Genomic DNA, 25,889 nt, shown 5'->3' with positions numbered 1-25,889 from the left:
TGTCATCTGCAAACTTACTGAGGGCACACTCAATCCCCTCATCCAGATCATTGATAAAGATGTTAAACAAGTCTGGCCCCAAAACAGAGCCCTGGGGAACACCGCTCGTGACCGGCTGCCAACTGGGCTTAACTCCATTCACCACAACCCTCTGGGCTTGGCCACCCAACCCATTTTTAACCCAGCGAAGTGTATGCCCGTCCAAGCCATGAGCCTTTGATAAGAAGGAGAAAAGAAAGACTCTGAAAAGTGCATGTCCAACGAAATTTGGGGTGCAATTATGCTAGATGAATGTAGTTAGATGAAAAATAAATTTCACTACTGTTTAGATTTGTAGCACATATGAGACAAGACAACTGGCCCCTGTCTTTAGTAAAAAATGCATAATGTTACGGCCTTTTTATTGGAGATCTGTTTCAATTTATTAATTACAATTTCTTTAAACAAAAATTATCTAATGGGGATTAAACTCTTTTTTTTTTTTTTTCTGTGCATGAACATTTTAAATGAGAAAAGAGTAGGCTGCCCTTTTTGACAGACATTGAGGAAGGTCATAGTTTTCCTTTATCGCTTAAAACTGGCACTGAAAGTGCAGGGTGAGTGAAACTTAGCAATTTTTATCACTTCTATTGTGCTGTAGTATTAAATAACTGTTAAAAAGGAGCAACAAGTGCAGTATTCACAAGCTAGCTGAGAGAGACTCAGAAATTTGTCAAACTCCTGTCAAGAAATGTAGTTCACCTCAGGAGCAACCAGTTTATTAATTTTGCTGTAGTCGACAGACTTTTCTCCAGAGTGTTCTCCCCTTTCCTGAAATAAGTTTAGTGATTTAAACTCAACTCTCCAGGGGTCTCAGCACTGAAGGAGTCTGAAGCGTTGAAGTGCTACTTGTGCTATATTCAAGTCTCAAATTTTGCATGAACTTCTAGCACAAATCCTTCCCTCTCCCTGTTTTCCCCTCATTCATCGAAGCTGATGAAGACGACATAATAGAATCTTATTTCTTTTCCTCAGGAGAGCAAAGCAATGAAAAGTTGAGATTCAACCTCAGTATATTTTGAAACAAAAAAAGGAAAAAGTTACCATGATAGGAGACTGCTTGAAAAAAGTGTAATTTTTGCAACAATCAGTCTCAGAAGAATACTGAAAGGCAAATGTACAAGTACATTGCAGCTAAAGTATTCAGTTGGGATAGATGAAGTAATGTGTAAGGAATTAATTTTTCTGGATCAAAAATATTAACTTATAAATACTTTTCAGAACAACTGAGCAAAGAAAATACGCTCCTTATTAAAAATACTGATGACCTTTCAATTAAATTTAAAATAATCCTCCAGTTATAGTAAGAACCTGATATCTAAAGTTGGCTTCATTTGATGCACAATGAGCCAAACTCATCCAAGGTGTTAAGTAGATGAAAGTCATTGGGGTGAACCAAGGAATTCAGTCAGCCTAGTAAACTTCCTTCATGATTTTGAAAGGCCTTGCATGGCAGAGAAATAACTACCTTATGAGACAGCTGTCATTTTAAATCCTGTAGAAATCTACAAAACAACACTGAATTCTCTGTAGTCAGTGTGGAATTATCTATTCAATACTATAGGATGATTTGAAAAACCTTTAGGAAACATTTATTTTCTGTGTATTCATGATGAAATCTTAGCACGTATACATATAATAATGTGACTGTAGCACATTATTACATGAACTGCCTTTAGAATGGAGGCCCAAATTTCATTTCTAAAATGTAAGTGTGTTGCAGTATGAGATGCAGCATTAAAATTCTGGTCATCAGACACGTTATACTGCTTATCTTGTGATATCTCAGTCATCTTGATGAAGCCATGAACTGGTTGTGAAAGATGCAGTGAGAAAATCGTTGCTTGGAGAGTTTTTGAATTAAGATTGCTGCTATGAGCCAGACAACCCAGTTTATAAATACATGACTTGTAGTTATGCAACTACTTAGTTTCTGTTTCTTTGTTTGTAAGCTGCAGATAGTGTTTGGTTTTGGAGGATATATAAGCACTAACTTGGTGATTTGAAGTACTGCAAAAAAAGCCAACCCAGTAACACCAAGGAAAACACAAACAGTACCCATGGTGGAGTTGCCTGCTTTTTGGTGTGGGATAAATCTTAGCATTTTGGGGTTTGGCTGAACGTAATTGTCATATTTTTTTAACTGAATTCCTCACATCTTTGCAAACATTGCAACTCCACCTATAGTCAGTCACAGAAGTTACTCAGTAAAGTGCAATCGCACAGGCTGATTGTAAGTTGGAGAAGGAATTGACCAAAAAAAAAAAAAAGTGCTTGTAGCTTGCAAGCATATCACCTTGTATGATATTCCTGCTTGTTCTCAAAAGTTAACCTGGACTTTATTGTGGCTATATTTGGATCAGAGATCTCCCAGAGCAATTTGTATGTCAGAGCAAATGGGGTTGATAAATCACTTGATAGTGTCCTTCCCCCATGCCATTCCTTCCAGCTCAGCAGAGAAGCCATATCTGTGTTGTATCAGGGAGGATTGTGCTAGTCAAAATGCCATCTTTCAGATAAAATATGTAGCAAGTTCCAATTACTTTGTAAGTTTCCTACATATATTTCATCCCAATTTTACAACCTGACGAGCTCCTTTCCACTGCCATCGGAGTTGTACATTTGAATGGTCCATGGATGCATCTGTTTTTTACTAGAAGTGACCATCATCACAGAGTTGACCAAGCGGTATTTCTAATAGGACCATAGGAACTGCTTAAAGGTGTTGGAATGTGGTTCAAGCAAAACTTAGTAGCAAAGTGCTCTTCTCATTGGCATCTTTGCTATACTAATAATAATCTTTGTCCATTGTCCTCACTTTATCCAGCATTTAAAACTCTATGAAGCTGAAATTTTGTTTTGACATGGATTAAGAGCATACTTAATGGTCTAATACTGGGTTTCCGTGAGGATTTCCATTTGCCAGAAATTGGCTGCCATATACAATCGCCACTGGCTTCACAAGTAGCATTTTTATTTGGCCATGCAAAAGAATTACTCTGCTTTGAATACATGAATAAATTGCAGGTGGTTATCTCTTTTACTGATGAGTGTACAAATTTAACTTCTCGTAGAAAGGTGTTAGAAGAATTGTTATATATACTTCTTAATTAGGTAAATTTTGCTTATTTGAAAGAATTCATCTGTGAACACTTTCTTTTTGTGGTTATTCCTGAGAACCAGGCAGTTAGAACTGACATTTGAATTGGTAATGAGTTTTTGAATTTTTGAAATGGCAGTGGTCTCGATAATCTCTTTATTTCCAGAGAGGAGAACATACTTGACTAAGAAGACCAAAAGGAGGGAGAATAACTGGATGTAACTAACCAGCAGGGCATGCTGCAGCATACTTACTAACCAAGTATTTTGGATGGCAGCTTTGATTTAAGCTCTTGTAAAACAGAGGATAGATACATAGATGTAGATTTGAAGTTCCTGAAGTCCACAACATTTCTGTCCATTTATTTTTAGATTATGTTTTAATTTTAAAGAAAGAGGTACATACATGCAATCATTTAAAACTGTGTATTCCTGTGAAAGTATGCTTCAGAACGTGATGCTGTATCATTTGTTTCCTTTCACCTGAAGAATCCTTGGGATGTGGTGTCAGACTGACACACAGAGCCTACATGATGCTGACAAGTCATGCCCATCTCGAGTGATGTAATATTATATGAGTTTTAATGCAAATAGTTATGCTAAGTGGAAATCTGGATGATGGAAAGAGTTGACGTTGCAACTGCTGGTACTTTTCCAAAAGAAATGCAAAGAAATGCTATGTAATTGTATGAGACAGAACTGGACAAAGATGCTTTCAGGGTACGTACAGACATCTGTGAGTGATGACTTTTAATAGTTCTAATTAGACTAGAACATAAGCTACAGAAAGGGCAGCTGGGTGAGGACTGTGTAGCTAGCGCAGGAGACTGTTTTCCAGAATGTACTTGTCTTCTGTAAAATTTAGAGTATCTTATGTGGCATAGTAATGCTATTTCAAATAGGTTCTGCCATATCAAACAGCGTATGGTACAATATGCTATGAACGGCTTAATGCTCAGCAAGACTGGGTTCTGTGATTGGTAAATATTTCTTACTTGTATTACTGAATGCTGGAGGCCAAAATCTTAAATGATTAATTTCGTAGATGCAAACACTATATATAAAAGCAGGTAGCCCACTGCAGCACCAACATTCGCTGGACGTGGTTTCAGAAAGCTGAGTGGATCAGTAACTCATGAATTAAGGACGTGTATTTCTTTTTTGGGGGTTGTTTTGCTGTATTTTATAAATGTATACAGCTTCCTGAGTTCTATAATCATATCCTACTTGTGGACAACTCATGAACAGGTTTTTTTCTGGTCATAGAAATATTGAGGGGATTTCGTTGGTTGTTTCCTGTAGCATCAGTGAGAGCATAGAAGATAATCTGTTGTATTTAAGAATATATCCTTTTTTATTGAAAGGTATTATAGGCTAGAATAAGAAGAAAAATAATATACAATTATATCTTAAAATGTTTTCTAAATAGAAACCCATTGTTTTCCCTTCCCTGAAATACGAATATCCATCAGATCTGTGGTGGTTTAACCCTGGCTGGATGCCAAGTGCCCACCAAAGCCCCTCTATCACCATCCCTCTCAACTGGACAGGGGAGAGAACATATAATGAAAAAGCTTGTGGGTTGAGATAAGGACAGGGAGATCACTCAGCAATTACCATCACGGGCAAAACAGACTCGACTTGGGGAAAGTCAGTTTAATTTATTGCCAATCAAAACTGAGTAGGAGAGAGGAGTGAGAACATCTGTAGAGTAATAAGAAATAAAACCAAATCTTAAACCACCTTCCCCCCCACCCTTCCCTTCTTCCCGGGCTCAACTTCACTCCCGATTTTCTCTACGTCTTCCCCCCGAGCGGCACAGGGGGGCAGGGAATGGGGGTTGCAGTCAGTTCATCACGTCGTCTCTGCTGCTCCTTCCTTCTCAAGGGGAGGACTCCTCACACTCTTCCCCTGCTCCAGTGTGGGGTCCCTCCCACGGGAGACAGTCCTCCACAAACTTCTCCAATGTGGGCTCTTCCCACGGGCTGCAGTTCTTCACGAACTGCTCCAGCATGGGTACCTTCCATGGGCTGCAGTCCTTCAGGAGCAGACTGCTCCAGCACGGGTCCCTTCCATGGGGTCACAAGTCCTGCCAGGAGCCTGCTCCAGCGTGGGCTTCCCATGGGGTCACAGCGTCCTTCAGGCACATCCACCTGCTCCAGCATGGGGCCCTCCCCAGGCTGCAGGTGGATCTCTGCTCCACCATGGACCGCCATGGGCTGCAGGGGGACAGCCTGCCTCACCATGGTCTTCTCCAGGGGCTGCAGGGGAATCTCTGCTCCTGTGCCCGGAGCACCTCCTCCCCCTCCTTCTCCACTGACCTTGGTGTCTGCAGAGTTGTTCTTCTCACATATTCTCACTCCTCACTCCAGCTGCAGTTTGTGTCCCAGTGTTTTGGGGTTCCCATCCCACCCCCTTTCTTAAATATGTTATCACAGAGGTGCTATCACTGTTGCTGATGGGCTTGGCCTTCGCTGGCAGCAGGTCCGTCTTGGAGTTGGCTGGCATTGGCTCTATCGGACATTGGGTAAGCTTTTAGCAGCTTCTCACAGAAGCCACCCCTGTAGCCCGCCTGTTACTGAAACCTTGCCATACACACCCAAGGCAAGATCATTTTAAATCATAATCCAATGTATTTAACTTAGCAATATTCTTAAATAATGAATTCCTATTGCACCAAATGTAAGTAACAAGGACTACAGCTACACATTTGATAGCTGTTTGGATTTGTTTCATTTTGTTTTGGTTTTCATACGTGAAAGAGCTTTGGCAGTCTGTGTGAAAATGTTCACATTGTAGTCCTAGCTACCTGAAGGCACGGAATTGGGGCATTGAGGCTTCTTTTATCTCCCATCTTAAGGACTGCCTCTAGGTGAGAATTGGTGTAATCAGGCCACTGCAGCCTTGTGGTTGCTATCTCAGCCAATATCTCAGCTCCTGGGCGCCTCTGTGAGAATTTCAGTTTTGATCTAAGGACAGTTACATTTCCATGCACCTGGAGAAATGACTGAGAATGGCTGGCCTGAGTTAATGTACAGGAAGATAGCTCCCACCCTTCATTTTTATTGGTAGTTTGATAATTTTCCAGATTTTATGAAAATACCATAAACTATTTGAGGCCTGGCTCAAGCTTTTAAATGTTAAGTTGTCAGTAGTCTTGAACAAAGCAGTCTGAAAGGCTTGTATAAGAATGGAGAGTGCAATGTTTAAGGAAAATGTTGCTTTGAAATTACTTCAAAAGTATTCCTGGGATGAGGTGCCCGATATGGTAGGTCTGCGAGAGCAGCCAAGTAAAATGTAATTCTCTGTTTCAAAATGGAGGATGAAAGCCATATGACTACCTGGATGATAGTACAGACTATGGGGTGTCCAGCACACATACATGTTTGTGCATGCACATGCTGAACTTGCTGCTTTTACAAATGGTGCTGTTTGACTCTTCCTATTATCAACAAGCAGGGAGTTTGCACAAATGGTGCTACTCATTTGATGGTTCACATCTGCTGGGATATTTTCTTTGTCCAAGATCATAGAATCATAGAATCGTTTAGGTTGGAAAAGACCTTTAAGATCATGCAGTCCAACCATTAACCTAACATTATCAAGTCCACCACTAAACCAGTTAAGAGTAGAGTAGCAATTTCATGTTTCCTGGCTTGGTGGCTGGATTATTTATAATGAAAGTAAAAACTAGGAATCATTAAGATTGGAAAGGATCTCTAAGATCATCAGTCCAACCATCAACCCAACACCACCATGCCCACTATACCATGTCCCCAAGTGCCTGCCCGGGTCTGCCCGTTTTTTGAACACTTCCAGGGATGGTGACTCCCCCACCTCTTTGGGCAGCCTGTTCCAATGCTTGACTACCCTTTCCATGAAGAAATTTTTCCTAATATCCAATCTAAACCTCCCCTGGCGCAGCTTGAGCCCATTTTCTCTTGTCCTATCGCTAGCTACTTGGGAGAAGAGACTGACACCCACCTCACTACAACCTCCTTTCAGGTAGTTGTAGAGAACGATGAGGTCTCCCCTCAGCCTCCTCTTCTCCAGGCTAAACAACCCCAGTTCCGTCAGCCGCTCCTCATAAGGCCTGTGCTCCAGACCCTTCACCAGCTTCATTGCCCTTCTCTGGACACACTCCAGCACCTCAATGTCTTTCTTGTATTGAGGGGCCCAGAACTGGACATGGTATTCCAGGTGCGGCCTCACCAGTGCTGAGTACAGGGGGACAGTCACCTCCCTGCTCCTGCTGGCCACACTATTCCTGCTACAAGCCAGGGTGCTGTTGGCCTTCTTGGCCACCTGGGCACACTGCTGGCTCATGTTCAGCCTGTTGTCGACCAACACCCGCAGGTCCTTTTCAGCCAGGCAGCTTTCCAGCCACTCTTCCCCAAGCCTGTAGCGCTGCATGGGTTTGTTGTGACCCAAGTGCAGGACCCGGCACTTGGCCTTGTTAAACCTCATACAGTTGGCCTTGGCCCATCGGTCCAGCCTGTCCAGGTCCCTCTGCAGGGCCATCCTACCCTCCAGCAGATTGACACTCCCACCCAATTTGGTGTCATCTGCAAACTTACTGAGGGTGCACTCAATCCCCTCATCCAGATCGTTGATGAAGATATTAAACAAGGCTGGCCCGAAAACAGAGCCCTGGGGAACACTGCTCGTGACTGGGTGCCAAGTGGACTTAACTCCATTCACCACAACTCTCTGGGCTCGGCCACCCAACCAGTTTTTTACCCAGCGAAGAGTATGCCCGTCCAAGCCATGAGCTGCCAGCTTCCCAAGGAATGCTATGGGAGACAGCATCAAAGGCATTGCTGAAGTCCAGGTAGATGACATCCACAGCCTTTCCTTCATCCACCAGGCGGGAGATCAAGTTGGTCCAGCAGGACCTGCCTTTCATGAACCCATGCTGGCTGGGCCCGATCCCCTGGTTGACCAGCACATGCCTGTTGAGCGCACTCAATATGAACCGCTCCATAATCTTTCCCGGCACTGAGGTCAGGCTGACAGGCCTGTAGTTCCCCGGACCCTCCTTCCGGCCCTTCTTGTAGATGGGCATCACATTGGCAAGCCTCCAGTCATCAGGAACCTCCCCTGTTAACCAGGACTGCTAATAGATGATGGAAAGTGGCTTGGCAATCTCCTCCGCCAGCTCCCTCAGTACTCTCGAGTGGATCCCATCTGGCCCCATAGACTTGTGAGTGTCCAGGTGGTGTAGCAGGTCATTAGCCACTTCCTCCTGGATTATGAGGGCTCCATTCTGGTCCCTGTCCCTGTCTTGCAGCTCAGGGGGCTGAGTACCCTGGGGATGACTGGTCTGGCTGTTAAACACAGAGACAAAGAAGGCATTAAGTACCTCAGCCTTTCCCTCATCCTTGGTGACAATGTTCCCCCTCACATCCAGCAAAGGATGGAGATTGTCCTTGGCTCTCTTTTTATTGTTGATGTACTTGTAAAAACATTTTTTATTATCTCTTACAACAGTGGCCAGATTGAGTTCTAGCTGGGGTTTTGCTTTTCTGATTTCCTCCCTGCATGACCTAACAAGATCCCTGTACTCTTCCTGAGTTGCCTGCCCCTTCTTCCAAAGGTGGTAAACTCTCCTTTGTTCCTTGAGTCCCAGCAAAAGCTCCCTGTTCAGCCAGGCTGGTCATCTTCCCCGCCAGTTCGTCGTACGGCACACGGGGACAGCCTGCTCCTGCGCCTTTAAGACTTCCTTCTTGAAGAAGGCCCAGCCTTCCTGGACCCCTTTGCCCTTCAGGACTGCCTCCCAAGGGACTTTGCAACCAGAGTCCTGAACAGGCCAAAGTCTGCCCTGCGGAAGTCCATGGTAACAGTTTTCCTGTCCCTCCTCTTTATTTACATTGCCTAGAATTGAGAACTCTATCATATCGTGGTCGCTAAGACAAAGATGGCCTCCGACCATGACTTCTCCCACAAGCCCTTCTCCATTTGTAAACAGCAGATCAAGCGAGGCACCTCCCCTGGTAGGCCCACTTACCAGCTGCATCAGGAACTTCCTGGACTGTTGCCCCTCTGCTGTGTTGTATTTCCAGCAGATGTCCTGCAAGTTGAAGTCCCCCATGAGAACAAGGGCTAGCGATGGCGACACTTCTGCCAGCCGCTTGTAGAACACTTCATATGTCTCTATATCCTGGTTGGGTGGTCTGTAGCAGACTCCCAACAGGATGTCTGCCTTGTTGGCCTTCCCCCTCATCCTTACCCATAAGCACTCGACCTTATCATCACCACCATCGAGCTCTATACAGTCAAAACACTCCCCAACATACAAAGATCACACAAAGTAGCAAGAAAGTAGAACTGTAGAACTGTAGTCAATGAATCAAATGGCAGGGAGGGCCAGCTGTGAGGATTGATTCCCCTCAGGAAACTGCTCACATTACAGAGCTTCTTGCCTGTATATCTAGTGCAAGTTAAACGAATTGCTCCCATTAGCATGCTGATAGGACAGAGCCTTAAGCTGAAGGAGACTCTGTTCTCTGAATGTCATGGGGAGGAAAAAGTATAGTGCTTACAGTGGTGGTGTCTGCCATACTTGTGGCAATGTTCTCCTGTCACTCTTAAAACTACATAAAACAGTGACTTGCAGTAAAGCTCACAGTTCAAGTAAATATACAATACTAAGAAAGTCTGTGACAGTTTTTAAGAAACGTTGGTTTTCCTTACACTTTGTAGTCTATTTCAAGGACTGTAGGGTCTTGCTTGTATTTATGCAACTTTGTATGTTTGACTGGATTCTGTCAATGTGACTGTGTTGCCCTGCAAGACTATTTTGAAATCCTTACACACTTGACCAAGCAAATCACAAAGTAACTAACAGTATTTTAATTTTGGGCTAAGAGTAAGTGCATCTATAACAACAACAGTAGCATTATCTCAGCCTTAAACAAGGACACTTGGATCTTGAATTTGTTTCTTAAATTCTTGTTTCTTTTGGAGTAGGTTTGGCATCAGAGGTTTGAAATCAGTTTGGGGTCTGTTAAGGATTTTTGATTTGGGAAAAATCTAGAAAAAACAGGGAATTCTTTTAACTGATAACTGTACAGATGACAAGTAACTCATAATAGTGGTGTTTCCTCTCTTATGAGTACTCTGTAACTCTGAAAGAATTACAGTCATTTGTATTCATGTTTTCACAGGTGCTACTATCATTTCAAGGGGTATTGGGCAGGGGAGGCTGTCAGCTACTGGAAAATGAAGTCATAAAATGCCTAGACGATGCAGCAAGTCACTCTCGGAATCAGGAAGCCAGTCTGAGTTGCGAGGGCTAGAAAGGTCATCTATCTCAGTAAAATAAGGTCAAAACATTTTTTTTAAAAATCCTTGGGTTTTTATTCTGTTTGTCTCAAATATCCTGCATCCGTATTTGAGTAGAAAGTAAAATAATTGTGTTGTGGCAAATTTTCTGTAGCTAATTCTGATATAACTATATGATTCTAGGATTAAGACTAAAGCAACACCTCAAAAATAAAACTCTGAATAATGCTCTGATAGAATTCAGATATAAGAAACAGCTGTGAATCTTAGGAGAGCGAGGCTGGGTTTTTTCAGTACTGAAGCATTTAGGTCAATCTTGATTCCTGGGACTTTGGTATATGCTTATGGACTTGAGAACAAAAGAATGATCTAGACCTGCTGAAAAACCTTTGTTTTGCATGGTGAGCTCTTTCCTTTTCATTAAAAGCTGTGAACAAGTCTGGGAAAAAATGGAATATTATATTAAAAAATTACAGTCATCGTATTTGAAGTTTGTGTGTTGTGTTTTTTTTTTTTAAAAAGAGCTCCTTTTTTTTCTTTTTCTTCATAATTATGGAAAGTTTCTTTGTTCTTACATGCCTAGTGGATGTTGTCCTTGATCCTTGCTACCCTAGCACATAATTTATTTCTCTTTTGAGTGAACTATAAGCATGATTGTCCATTAACAATTTTTGAAACAAAATAACTAAAATTACTTGGAGCACTTTCAGTACTGTGTGCTGATCATCAGTAGCAGCTCTTCTTTCCTAGATAAGGACACTGTTTTGCAACATCAGTTTGGTTAAATCCACTTAAGTTGTATTTACAGTACCTGTATGTGTGTTATTTTCACCTTGGTCACCGTAAACAATGGCTGACAAAGATCACAAAATTCCTTCAAGCCAGAGATCCTTACAGACTTTAATATAAACCATTATTAAAGTTTCTAAAAGAATGAACTGCTTTCTGAATACACTCAAATCTAGGTTCTCTGCAAGTTCCCAAGTATTACATATAATCTTCCACCTTAATTGCTAGCTTTGTGCAGTGACAGAGTAAAAAAGAAGTGGAGTGACCGGATGAAACACAGTGGGATCCACTGGTTTTACACAATACATCAGGCAGGAGGCTTAGAGTTTAAAATTTTAACTTTTTTCCCCCCAAGATTTCCAATCCATCATAAAATGACTAAGTTCCGAAACATGCTAAAGCCATAATGCTGGCTTGAGGGTAGGGTAAAAAAAGTAAAAAAAATATATATTGATACACACACCCACATGAGCAAAGCATCATATACATACACCATCTACATAGAAATACTGTCATCAGACCAACGTCAATCACCTGATTTTGGCACAAAAAGCAAAGCAAAGGAAACACAACGGTGCTTAACAGAAGTCCTGGAGATTAGTTATGAGCTTTTCCAGTGTTGCATGTGTTTATCCATACAAGCTTCTGAGGAAGAGTTTTCTTGGAGGTTTAAGAAAATAGCACTCAAGAATATCCTCCTTTGATATTTTGCAGAGTAATGTATTCTGCCAGACAGGGGACTTTTTACTTATCTTTCTGTACATCAAAGTGTGTTTTCCCCTTGAAATATGGGAAGTTGACAACTATACAACAGCAGCAGGGATCTGGGTTCACAGAGTAAGCAGTGTTTCATTATGCTTTTGGGTGAGCAACTGTGAGAAATAGCTTATGATGTATAAAACATCCGAGTCTCTTTTTGTACATGAAGACATTGTTATCGCTATTTGAAGTTGGCTAGTGAAGGTCAGTCAGGCTAACCGCTTGCAAAAGAATGTCCTGTCTCTGTTGGTAGATACTCTTTTCAAAGTTCATTGCATCCAGAAAGCTATTTTTGTAAATACCACCCATCATGGCAAATTACATATTGTTAGTGGGAGGGGGAAAGGGAATGGTGTATGAATTCTTTTCATTTAAAAACAAATCGATTGTTGCTGCAAAGAGCATTGCATAGCAACAATGAAAAGTCTAAGAAGTTAATTTGCTTAAGATTTGGTGTTGATCAGGAATGTCAAATTGCACTGCTGAAGTGATAAATTCTGTGATAACTGTAATACTGAAACTTTCACTCACTGATAACCATGGCAGTGATATATTGTGGTATTTTCATGACATTTCCTTTGCTTTACTTTGAAGTCTAGTTGGTTAAGTCAGGAAGTCTTTCTGTATTAGCAACACTGAAGTTAGGGTTGTTTCTTCCTCTTTTCATTTTTTTTTTATTTATTTATTAAATAAGAATGGAAAGCTGGCTGTTTACGATAGTGCTTATGGTGGCAAGTGGTCACATATTACTCCAGTCTACCACATATTGAAATGAAGCCCATTAAAAAATGGGATTTTACGTTAAGTAACGTTTTGAAAGGAATCAGTAGGTTCTTCGTGCTCCACTTATTAAAAGTAAATAAAACTTTGTCTTTCAGTGGTGTATTAGGTTTAGGTTTTATTGTATAGTGTCTACTCAAAACTGTGTAAACTGATGGTCCAGTCCCAGAAATATTTATAAGCAAGAGCAATCCCAGTTAATCATGCCTTTCTTGTGAAGAAAATTACTGATGTGTGTTGGACTTGCAGAATTAGTTTCTCAAGAGTTCCTGTTGATTTCAAAAGAACTGATGAGTTGTCTGCCTAAGACTTCTAGGATACTGCTCATAGGAAAGGCGTTCAAACATATATGCAAGTGGGAGTTAGCACTGGCCCAAAGAAAGCCAAAGATCTTGTAACTCCCCTTTTTCACATTAAGTAGTTTTCAGACTGATTTTTTTTTTTTTTTCATAATACACTCATTTCTAGGAGATTATTGTATTTCTTGAATGCTCTGAATAGCAGAGTCATTGGCTTCCTGCATTAAAACTAAAACTGATTGCAATGATGTAGAAATGCGTTGCATACTTAATATTTATACTTAAAGCACTAGTTATAACGTATCTAACCTAAGTAACTGTTTGGAGTTATAACGTATCTAACCTAAGTAACTGTTTGGATATGCTGGTACATTTTTCGCTCAGTTTTTCTAGTCAGTTACAGTTACTGGTGTGAAAGGGAAGGCTTCTTAAAGATTCACAACTCATTTTAGTGTGAGTAAAGATTCCTGATTAATTTAAATCTAATTCTGTTGAACTCGCTGGCAACATTTATCCTTGTTCCACCAGATTGCAGTTAGTCACTGCAAAACCACAGTTCAATGCAAAATACTTTGGTTTCACTGCAACTACGAGTGTAATTATGAAGAAGATGCAAAAAAAGCCTACCTCTTAAGCTGTTGCTTTAAAAGGTTATCTAAAAATATCTGCATAAGCCAGCTAAAAGGCCTTACCAGATGGTAATCGGTAATTATTATGGAAACATCTGATTGGAAAAAACCACCACTCATATAAAAAAAAATAAGGTAGAAAAATATAAGCACTAATATTTCCATCACTGTTTCATGTATCAGGGGAAAGTAGGCCTTCAGTCAGCGAATACAGCTAAGTCTGTTTTGTGCTGTGGCAAATCCCATTGTGAAGAGACTGTGAGTAATCAGAAGTGACAGCATAAGCACTTTCTGTTCAAAGTGATTTTTACAGAAAGCATTATTTTCTGAGAAAAGTACACATATGGCTCCCGTAATGCTGAAAGAGCACTGATGTATCCATTTATTAGCACTAGTGTTGGGAGAGGAAGTTTTGCAAATGGTGTTCAGATTTAAGACCTTTTCCTCTGCATTTCCCATTCTGTAAAAACATCCTTAAAATTGTAGGAGCTGGCCAGATAGGCAAGGGCAGGGCGAGTACTTCTGCCAAGGCAATGTTAGGACAGTTCGTGATGATGAGGACTGTCAGGAGCTGTACATGCTGTTCAGTGGTCACTCAAGAAGTCAAACAGCAGCAAAAATGCTCTTCCTTTGTGGAAGAACAAATGTTCTAGCAACAGCTGTAGTTTCAAATTCAAAGGGTAAGGCAGACCTTTAGAAAAACCTAGAGATGTTTTTTTGCACTCATACCAAAGAGTGCGCAAGATATTGTTCGTGCGTTTTGACGTAGATACTTCAGACCTCTCTGCTTCTTCTCACACTGCCCCTTTTCTTGCCCTAAGCTATCGTTCCTATAATAACCCTCACCTCCTTGACACACGCAGCTGTCCTGTCCTGTCCACCTACTCTGAGGCAGCCAGTAGTGATTGGATTGGAATGAAAATCTGAGAAAGCTGGATCTTACAAAATATGAATTTAAAGGATGAATTTGCCCCCTGTAGTAGCTACTTACATAACTAAAAGGTTTTACTTTTGTTATTCTTGTTGTCTCTTGTTCCTATTGCTTACCCTGGCTCTACAGTTTGAGGCTACAACCCTAATTCCTAGCATAAGGAATGTGCAGGTTTGGCCAGAACCTTTCAATTTAAGTCAGTACACATACATAATCAAGCTCTAGTATTCCGATTTTTGTAAATTGCTTACCAGTGTCTCACATTTACAAAATTACTCAAAGGAACTGCTCAGAACTTCTCTTCCCAAAGCCTGGAACCTCTCAGCTTTTCTTTTCAGGGAAAAGAAAGGTTCCAGTGGTCACACTTGTAGAACTCGGTGGTTCAAAACCAAAAGGCCAATAGCAACACAAGGGCAATTAAAAAAAAAAAAGTCCTCATGACATTTCTGTCAAACTTGATAGGTACATATTTGGGGCTGGCATGTATCTGCCAAAAACATGAAGAGTTTGAAAACTGTTGGCTTTGGAAGTTAGCTCTAAATTTACAAATAAGGTATCTATATTTTTCTGAATTATTATAACCTACTGGCTCCCTGAGATATTCCACAACAAAGAAGCCTGAAATAAAAGCCTATTTTTTCCATAGTAATTTGTTTTTGGAAGAGGTGGTTAAAGGAAACTCCTTAGCTACCCTCCTATTCAGGTCTCTCTGTGTTTCATGAATAGTAAGTCAAACAATTCCAATTCCAAAATTTCATTACAGGCCTTAATCACAAATGAAATGCTTCAAATACTTGTACTGCTTCCAGTAACCTCTTTCTCTTCTCATAAAATTCCCCCCAAGGAGAATGAAGCTTGAATACTGAGGGGTCCAAGTACACCACTAGTTAACTACTAAAGTGGAGACAATATTGTTTGTATTCAAGCATGAATTCCAATGACATTTAACAGAGTTAATTTTATCTTTATTTGGTATTATGAATTTTGCCTCATTCTGTTCACTCTATTGCTTTCTTTAAAATGACTCTCAAATTTCACTGGCACTGGACCATCGTTGGTGATTGCCGCCACATGCCTGTCTAGCATAAAAACATCTTTGTTACTTCAGAAAGTATATATTTAACAGCTTGGAGGTATTTGTGTCTGGCTTGGAATTATGGCAAGTAATTCTCGTATTGAGAGCGCTGTTCATTTGGTTTTAATGAGCATAAGCTACAGCTTGCAGTCAAGGAACTACTTGAACTTCGTAGCATAGCAAATGAATTGTTGTACTACCGAAATCTGTTCTGTCTGGGTCGTTTGGTGTGCACTAGTTAATATGAGTGTGGGAAAATTTTTAACCATGGAGTATAAAAAGGGGCTTCCATAGTGGTGTTGGTATCTTCTGTTTGCATCAGCTTCAGTTCTAAACCAGCAGCATGTAGGTACGCATTCCAACAACAAAATTTAATCAATAACGTGTTGAAACATTTATTGATGAGGTGTAAGGAGATAATATACCATTAAAGTCTGCATGCAAAGAAGTGAGATCCTCCCACCTCTAACATACAAATCCTTGCAATTTTCATTCCTCTTTTATAGTGGCCACTGCGTGTCTGCATTAAAATACTTTAATGATGAAATACATGTCAAAAGAATTTACTCAGTGGTCGCTTTGCTAACATTGGTATCATTTCTTCCCTACAGGTATTTCTGTAACAAAGAAGACTCATACATGTAAGTAATACCTTTTGATTTGGCCTTCTCTTAAAAATGGAATTCATGTTAGGCTGTGCTGTGGTGCTCAGACTATTAGGTGTCAGTCTGGTCTGAGAAGGCTGTTTTAAAAATTCTGGTGGATTTTCCGCTTTGGAGCAGTTCCAGTCCTCGCCTGAAATGTCATCTAAATGAATATACAATGCATGTGTGTGTGTGTGTGTGTGTGTATGTCTGTGTGTGCATTCACATATGTGTTAAATCAGAGGGCAGAAAAAAGAAAGTTGTGAAGAAAGGCAGAATTCCATATTCTAGTATGTATACCTTACAGCTTGCTGATAATTAACATACCCAGAAAATAAAGGTGAGGAGAATGGTTGTATTTTTATATGTCTGTTATATATTCAGTACAATTCATATAAAAATAAATTATTTAATTGAAAGTCTTCTGTCCCTTCCTATGCATTAATCTGTAAGGTAAATCATTCTGTGCTTGTGCTTAAGGAGCTCTTGATGAAAATGAGGAGGTTATTGTTTTGCTTTCAACCATATAAACAAACAGTCTTCATAAATGGCAACCTTGGAAATGGATATGGATGCGTGCATTTACTTATGTATACGTTTATTCCGAATCTTCTTCAAAGACATCATGATTTGGGATCAACTCTCATCTATTCTGCAGTGAGTTAAAAGCACAATTCCAAGAAAATGTTACCATTTGTAGCTGAAGGAGATATGCTGAGATTCTTCGGATACCGTGGAGGTTTGGAAATCTGATAGTGCAGGAATTGTACTTGCCCAGGATCTGAAACAGGAGTAGGCTAAAGCTGAGGCTGTTAGTCTCATGAAAGCCTTCTAGCAAAACAGGTGATAGGCCGCACAAAATTTACAAAGATAAATGCATAACCCTGTTAAAATGCATATGAAGTATGTCCACCGCAGCTTCTAGGGTTAAGGTGGTGTCATAAAGTGACTTACATTTAATTTCATTCCTGGTTTTAAAATATTCATGTGGTGAAAATTTTGACTTTAGATTATGAATTCTCACCGTATAGAGTTACAAAATACAGTTGCTTGATTTAAGAATTTCAAATGAGAAGCTAATTTGTATAAGTTTTGAAGCAAATGTTAAATGTCACAAACTTTCAGAGCACGACAGTCCTCCTCTGCTTAGGTGGGCTTGCTGCTTAATGCATTCTTAAGGTCAGATCCTCTTTGGCTGAATGCATATACGGTTTCCATTGAACTTAATGAGCTACAGATAGGCATCTGAGGGCAGAATTTGACCCTTACATTTTTGGTGAATATTTGAGCTCATGCTGACTGAGATTGACAGTACAGGAGACTGAAGTCCTCTGTATATCCGCAGGCCAGGCATTGTACAGACAGCTTCCTTGCACAGCCTTGCCCATGAGCTCAACCCTGGCCTGGAGCGACCACCCTCTCTAGAGGTGGTAAGTAATTTGGTATTTATACTAGCTCAGTCCTGGGCCTCTCTTGTATAGAGGCTAACGACTGTACATGGTGGTTTGTAACGCTCCACCTGGAAATCAGCTGAAATCACCCTATTTTGTATACCGCAGTGCCATGTACTGACCTGCTAGAAGGGTCACATCTCCAGATCCAGTATTCAATACTTTTTTGTAGGGGAGATTAAAAAGTAACCACAGACCTAAAGAGCATAGGAAATACGTGCTTAAGCCATGACAGAGTGATAAAGTGTTGTCCTCATGTATATCCCAGTGGATGCCATGTTTGAGGCCTATGATAAAAAGAAGATGTATCCATCAGCTGTGTTAGATGATTAGCTACTGTTCACCATATCTGGCCTTTAATCTAGTTAGGACAGAAATTAGGGTCCCAGCGTGTTGTGTTGAGAACTCTGTGCTATTCTAAGAGAACTGTCAAAGAGTAGTTCCCCAATTTGTTAATCAGTTGTCATGCAATTGCTGAAGTATGAACAAAAAAGTTCCCTGGATAATGGGAAGATAAGCTCACCCATTAAGAAAGGATTAAAATAGAAGGAGCAATATGCTGTAATTGGCACAATGGAAATGCAGGCTGTGTTTGCTAGCAAATATGTATGAGGTTTCATTCAGTTTTGGTTGAAGTTCTCTTAGAATTCATTCCTGTTATGACAAATTCTCATAGAGCAGGAATTAATGTAAATTGTGCATCTTCACATTTCAGCATCAAGCACAATAAGCATTTTTTTTTTCCTTATTGCCTAGAAATTTTTTTGTTATTAAATAGAAGAAGTAGACATCGAAATTCACAGTTTTGGAATGACTTGGAAAAAAAGTAATGTTGTATAAACACCTAAATGCAAAAATTACAACTCAAATCTGAGTTGTCAACAACTACAAATGACAAGGAGAGAGTTTTTGTGTATCAAGTCGATCTAGAGTTTGCCTATCACTGACTGACTGTGAACTAGCACTTATTTCTAATGGCCTTTTGACTTAATTAGTGGAGTATAATGCCAGAAAGTTTGATACATTATGCATTTGAAACATCAGACTAATCCTTTTCAGACTTCATCCTAATAGCTATTTTAATTGTGCACGTTTTGAAATTGGTGGTGGTCTGTCTCCACTTAGTTCTTCCTGGTTTTATTGTTGGAGATCTTTGGGTGTATTTTTACACCCCTTCTTGGCATTAGTCTGTGACAAAGGTGTTCTGTCGGCTGAAATTGAACTACTGTGCTGATGACAGGCACCTAGGTAATTTCTGAATCAAACGGTAGTTCAGTATTCGTACACATGCAATATAGTGCTAAAGAAATATGCATCTTTCATAGTGTAACTAGCTAAATAAAACCTGAGAAATTGTCACTCTTCTTGGTAAAACCAATTTTATCCAAGTATTCTGGTTCATTAGCTGTTTCTCCACGTCCTCTTTTTATCAGAGTTTGAGCATTACAAAACCTGCCATTTTTAAACAAGGAGCGTAATACTCTTCCAAGCAGCACTAAGGGAATAAATTTTGTTCACCCCAAAATGCAGTTCTTCCCTCAGCAGATTAAACAGGCTTTTGAAGTAAAAATTCATGCCTTCTGTCTATCTGTAGAACTGTTCTCTCTTGGGCTCACATGACGATTTGTTAGGTTAACCATCACCTTATATAACCTTTAGTCTAGCTAAGTCAGATGGTAGAGGCGAAGTCCTACCTCATCTTCCATATGAAGTGGGACTTTCGGTGTTTCAGTTCTTTTTTGACTTGAGAAAGATATGACTGGCACTTAGATTCTTTTCTGATCATTTAATTTGCGCTAATATTTGTAATACAGCCCTCTTCCTCTTGTGTTTCGTGTTCTGAATAGAAAAGTACTCAAAGTGAATGGTAACTTTGATGCACAGCTTCAGCCTTTTTGCACATTCAGACAGGTGTCATTGTACCAGTGATAATAAAGATCTGAAATTCTTGGGAACGGAAGGCTGCAAAGGACCTGGCATTTAGTACCTACTGACTTGGGTTTATGCTTAGTCCTGAAGTGTGTGGTATTTCATTTCTGGCATCTTAAATCTAGATCTTGCCATACTTCATGCAATGAGTTTGATGGCCTCTACCAGACCACTTGTGTCTCAGAACTATTACACAAATAAATCACTTTATTTTTCCCCAGATCATTTTTATATCCTGGGCACCAACTTTCTTAAATTAGTTTGACTTGACTGCCTATCAAAGTAAGGGGTGGTTTCCTGTGGATGCACCTGGAAGGCTAATATTGTAATGAATCCGCAATATAATGGAACCTTCTTTCTCCTGCTATTTGAATGGCAATGAACCATGGTAAGAAGCTTCAAAGAAGTTTGATTACATAGCTGCAGTTCATATCTGCATAGAGGTCTAGGTGCATTCAGTTATTCGCTTACCTGACATTTTTAAGATAGAAAAAAAGCCTTCCTTTCACACAATTTTCTGTCTATGTCTCCAGAAAGCCATGCAAGAGCTCCTACCATCATTGGTATGTTGTTCTGCAGCAGAAAAGAATCGGGCGCCCTAGCTCCTAGTGACACACACTTGTTAGTGCAGAGGCAGGGACCTGTGGGGGTGCTCTTACCTGGACTAGATTAACCCAGGTACTACTTTGAACTAGGGGCTGCACATTGGGTTTAACTTCCCAGTGACGGTGCACCTACAGATCACTGTCAACACACAGTGTGGATGATGGCCCTGTGTGAGCTGAGTCCAAAACCGTTTGACCAGTGCCTACCTCACGCACTTAGACTAAATTAGCACCATTTGGAGAGAAAGAGCCTGTTTCTTTGGGCAGCCCCAGTGAAGGATAGCCAAGTACCTCAGTTCCTATACCTGGACAAGCTCACTTTTCAGGGAAATTTAAGATTAAGACCTACCAGCCCAGTCTGTTCTCTCATGCCTTTAAGATAAGGATTTCCCTTATTGGTAATGGAAATTTTTAGTTGTGCTACTTTGCCACTATTCTTCCCTAAATCTCTGACTCAAGAGAGTTAGGCATTAAAGGCTGCTGCAAAATGGCGTTCAAAACGTGCACCTCATTCTCTGTTCATGGCAATCTGATCAGTTAAGCTGTTGCAAAGTTCAGCTTCATCTCAAACATATATGTCTAGAATACTTTGCATTGCTTCCTGAGGTAGAATTAGGCCAGGGCAGCTATACCTTCTCAGTACTTGGACAAGTTTGGTGTGGGCTGTCACATTTCAGCATGTTACCACTTGTTGTTACCTGCTCCCTGAACTACCACAGGTTTTGACACTTGCTCTTTATTCTGTGTCACTGCCTGGTAACATGTGATACTGGCAGAAATGGTGTCTGGCGATTGTGCTTTGAGGATTGCATTATGGTAGGTACAACAGTGAGAAAGCCACTATTAGTGATCCATGGACTAATTTTGTTCATCCTTTATTATCTGTGTTTGCTTGTAATGCAAATAGATGTACTGGGGTACCACATTCAGCACTGTATGTTTTATAGTTTTATAACCCAAGATATATCCATATTTAACAGAAAATACTTATACCAAAACCCTCTATAGATTAAGACTCCTTTGTAACTCTAAGATATTTGCCCTTTATTTCAGACGTGGGACTTCTCTGCTTTTCGTGATTTACCAAAATAGTTATTCTAGAGTAATTTTTCTTAAACAGTTATGTCAGCAGGCATCTCTGTATGAATTCCTTAATTTTGGATGGAATATTCCTTACTTACACCGAAATTATCCTTTCAGTTAATTTCTGGCAGATAGGAAATGTTTCCAAAGCTAGGCGCTGATCTTAATGACATGAGCTCCTGCTGGAAAATTAAGTGGGGACTGTGTGCTTTTAATTTTTATCACTAAACAGAAGCATTTGCATGAAGAGCCAGCAGCTTTGTTGGCACAGGGTGGAGGTAAACCCATCCCTTCTGCTATCTGAGATCCCACACCAAGCACCTATCCCAACCCCTTTCCTCACTCCTGTATCAAGCTCTGTGACTATTCCTACACTCATCTTGTACGAGGTGTTAGTCTAGAGAAGTATCTTGACTCTGGGTACTTTGGTGAGACTTACCTTTGGCCTAAGTGGTCAATTCATGTTTCAAGTTTACACTGCAGTTGGAAGGTTTGATTATACCATTTGGAGATCAACTTGACTGTGTACTGCCTGCTACATAGATCAACTTGACTGTGTACTGCCTACTATATGTGACAAGACCTCAGAAGTTGGACTGACAAAGTTCAGGTGTCTCAATAGATACCCATTATCCTGACAAGTCCTTAAGCCTTTGACTGGAGCTTGGAGTGCTGTATCTTCATCGCCGCTGCAGCACAGCTAGCCAAAAAAAGGGAGTGCCTTGTTCTTTAGGCATAGGCATGCTCTCAATACTATCCTGAGCAGAGATCCATTCCTAGATCATGCCCTTCATATCTTTGGTTCTAAGCAGTTGCTAAGAAAAGGACATCGCTTGTTAAAAACTAAGAGGCTGATTTGGGGCAGGAGACAGCTCTTCAGCTTCTCAGATGTCCAAATATCCTCGTTCACCAAAGTTCTGCAAGTATATTAAGGTTTGTAGCTTAATTGAACCCAAGACTTGCATTTCTCTTTTTCTCTGATTTTACTTTCCACATTATATTTATAGCCACTGCTAAAGATTTCTTGAAGTTTGTTAGTTATTTTGCTTGATTGCATTAAAGGGAAAATAACTGTGATTTGGTTTTTTTCCCTGATCTGATTTATAATTACTTAGCGTGTCTACTGTGCATTGTACTGTCTACTTCACCTCATGTGTTTCGTGTGCCAGCTCAAGTAAGTAAACGGTACTTTTCCCTCACGAAACAGGAGCCTGCAGAAAACTGATGGTTAACAGGATCTGCTGTTAGCACCAAGGCCTAAAGAGAACAGGTGAAAACTAAACCCTGTCCCCTGAGGCCAATAAAATAGCTGTTTGGTCCCCTGTGTGTAAGCTCCTAATAACTTTACTGGGCAGCTTTAAGATCCCTTGGGGGCTTCTCTGCAAGAGCACTCCCTCTCTTTGTTCAGATTGCTTATTAAAAATGATTTTATAATGAAGTTGCCTCAAATAGCAGCTACTTTCCTACTTGTCCTTGAAGCACTGTTTGCCCTGGTGAAGAATCCGAAGACGACTATCTAGGGCTTTTCTCTTGTTCAAAACTTTTACTGAACTACTGCTATGCTTCCCTTTCTTTTTTTTCTTTTTTTTTTTCTTTTTTCCTGTGAGCCAAAGAAAACCTCTTCAGCAACAGCTAGATTTGCTAGATTTTGTACCTTTAATTCCACTTTGAAGCCATGCCTGTAAAAAGTTTGTTTTGGGTGTCAGCATCAATCGATCAGTTTTATTCCCTGCTGCACAAAACACTATGTCAGTGACTTGCATGTTGCCTGAGAGAGAATGAATATTGCCTTCTTGTGGTGGTGGCCAAGTTATTGAGTACAGGGCCAAAGATGAAGGCATTGTCAAATAATGAGAAGAGGAGGGAATATTTTTTAAAATCAGAAAATGTTTCTGGCTGGTTTGGGAGAAAAGAGTAAGCAGAGTGAAAATGCTGCATGTGAATGTGTGACTTTCATGACACGAATATAAGTGGAAATCTGTGGATGCTCTGGTTCCTCATGGTAGGTCTACAGCAGTGAAACATTTTCTCTGTGAAAGTTCTGATATTTGTGAGAGAGACTGGCTCTTTGCCCATGTGGAAGCAGCTGTGGGTAAAGTGTCGGGAGAACTTTTTATTAATGCATGTTTTATGCCCTCACAGAACAACTGGTCAGAGGTGAGACAAATCTGGAGCCTCTAATCTTCTATTAGCTACCCAAAAGCTTGGCTTCTGCCTGGGCCCCAACCCTTTGGCACAGTTGGAAGGAACATTTAGTTTTCTCTAAGGCTGATAGAACAGGCAATTAAATGCACTGCCCTGGAATTCCCAGGTGGAACTCTGTCTATTAGCTGCACTTGAAGCTAACATCAGGTCTCTTCTCTGGTTCTGTTCTGAGTATATGGAGCAGCTTCTATCTACATGGGATTTTTGTCTGTAACCATTAATTATGGACTTATTTTACTGTGCATTTTCTGGTAAATACCTTAAGATAGGTTTTTCTGTGCCTTTATAGCAAAGCAGCACGCAAACTACAGCAAGGTAAAAAACTGCAAACAGAAGAAAAATAATTTTGGCAAATGAAGACTGATAAGCATTTGCAAAATGTTAATCATCCGGTATTAAAATGTATATATGTGTGTGTGTGTGTATGTGTGGATGTTGGATTATAGTTCAGGTACTTCTAAACTACGGTTACCTAGCAAACTCAATTAGACAAGGCAGAAGAAAGGAAGCTGTCTTAAATTTTGTAGGTCTTTATCTAGGGGTAAGCCCTGACCCTTTCCATGCCTTTAATACATATTAATAGAGGTTACAAATCAATAAATTCCAATTCTGCTCACACCTGATTTCTTTTTCTGGTCTGTCCTGTGGAAGCATACAAGATGGGCAGAGACATTCTGTTTCATGTTTAAAGAATTATTTGGAGGCCCATGTTTTAAGGAATGATGAAGGGTTGGGAGAGCATTAGGAGGTTTCTGGCATTAGACACCTAAATTCTGTCAGTGTGGTTGATGGATATTAAGAGACTGTGGATGTGACTCAAAAATAAATTTAAACTGTTTGTGGACATAGGCAATAAATACATTGGGAACGTCTGCAGTGTTCTCTTATACCCAAGTCTTGTCTTATAATTCCCTAGAAAGTTGTTCTTACACCTTTTGTACCTTTCTCTATTCTATCTATTAATTTCTAAGACCATTTGCCTTACATTAGAAATACTGAATTAAGTCATGAACACCCCTTGTGCCTTGTGCAAAGCACTCTAACAGAGAAAGCATGGGACTGATCTGAATCCTATTGCAGCTGCTTTAAGGATTCCTATTGGCTGAAACGTGCTTTGATCAGCCCTTAAAACATATTCTCTTTTTTCATTGTTGTTTTTAAAGTCTCCTGTCTTTAGAACTCTCACAGCTGTTATATGAAGTTAATGTTTCCAGCTTGACAAGAACAGCCATCTACAATTTTGGTATGGTCATTGGTTACAGAAGAAAACTGTGTTACGGGCTGAATGTAAGCTTCAAAATAGGTAATACTCTCCACACTCTAAGACTTTAATCCAACTCTGAAAGCAGTAGAAGTTACTTTTGGCAAAGTCATGAAGTTAAATTTTCTTTTTTTTTTTTTCCCCCCCAGTTTTTGAGTGGCTTAGGCACCAGAAAGCTGGCAGATGAGACTTCTCCAAATCTGCTTTTGCATTCTGGATATTTTTCAATGCAAACAGTGTGAAAACAAATAGAAAGTGTTACTGCTCATGTAATATGTGGGTCGCATGTTTTGGCTCTGAATAGTCTGAGTCTAGGCAGCTCTAACTATACATGCAGAGAAATACCAATACACTGGAAGCCTTTTGACTACATCCTTTGCAATAGTTTCCTAAGAGATAATTGTACTTACTAAAACTTGTGCAAGACTGTCAGTTTGATTTGAACAGTTCCTTAAAGTCACCTCAGTCTTTATAGAAAGGTAAGTCTTTGTCTCTGTGAATGGATTGCTAGCAAATACAGCAAAGTGTTGGGATTAAATTAGGAAGAAAACATGATCTTTAGGCATGGTTGTCCATTTGTTCAAGGATCAAGAGTCAAAGTGTTTTCCCAAAGTAGATGGTTTACTCCCACGGTCGTATCACTGCTACCTTTTTTCACACATTGAGAAGAATCTGTCCTCAGAGCTTTCTGCTCACATTCATTTCACTTTATGACATTGTTTCTTATAACACAATGCTGCATTTCTGTTGTAGCAAGGCTGAATTCTAATGATTCTAAAGCAAGCTCAGTCGTATGGACTTCTCCAGGGTTGGTATCTGAACCAAAAAAAGCACATTTTATTATATGAATTTTGAAACCATGGACTGATTCCATCATTCCTAATAGACTCATTTATTTGACAGTGCATTGCTAGACTTGTGCAGTCACCATTCTAAAACAATTATTGAACCTGAAAGGGGCTTTTTAATGTATGCTGATGGCTAACCTTATTAGGACTGTAAAAAATATTGGAAGTTTTTGCAGCCT

The 25,889-nt window shown here is 40.2% G+C and overlaps 1 protein-coding gene across 2 annotated transcripts in view; it reads left to right on the top strand.

The window, feature by feature from the left end:
- Window positions 1–25,889, top strand: part of RORA (RAR related orphan receptor A) — a 398,251-nt gene that overhangs the window by 268,773 nt on the left and 103,589 nt on the right. For both annotated transcript variants that reach the window (XM_075713910.1, XM_075713909.1), the window contains one exon: window positions 16,296–16,325. In XM_075713910.1, coding sequence (XP_075570025.1) covers window positions 16,296–16,325 — 30 coding nt within the window. The remainder of the gene's footprint in view (window positions 1–16,295; window positions 16,326–25,889) is intronic.

Source organism: Pelecanus crispus, chromosome 7 (genome assembly GCF_030463565.1).
Source record: "Pelecanus crispus isolate bPelCri1 chromosome 7, bPelCri1.pri, whole genome shotgun sequence".
NCBI classification, from domain to species: Eukaryota; Metazoa; Chordata; class Aves; order Pelecaniformes; family Pelecanidae; genus Pelecanus; species Pelecanus crispus.
Note: the sequence above shows the minus strand (reverse complement) of the source record. Positions and strands in the feature narration are given on the sequence as shown.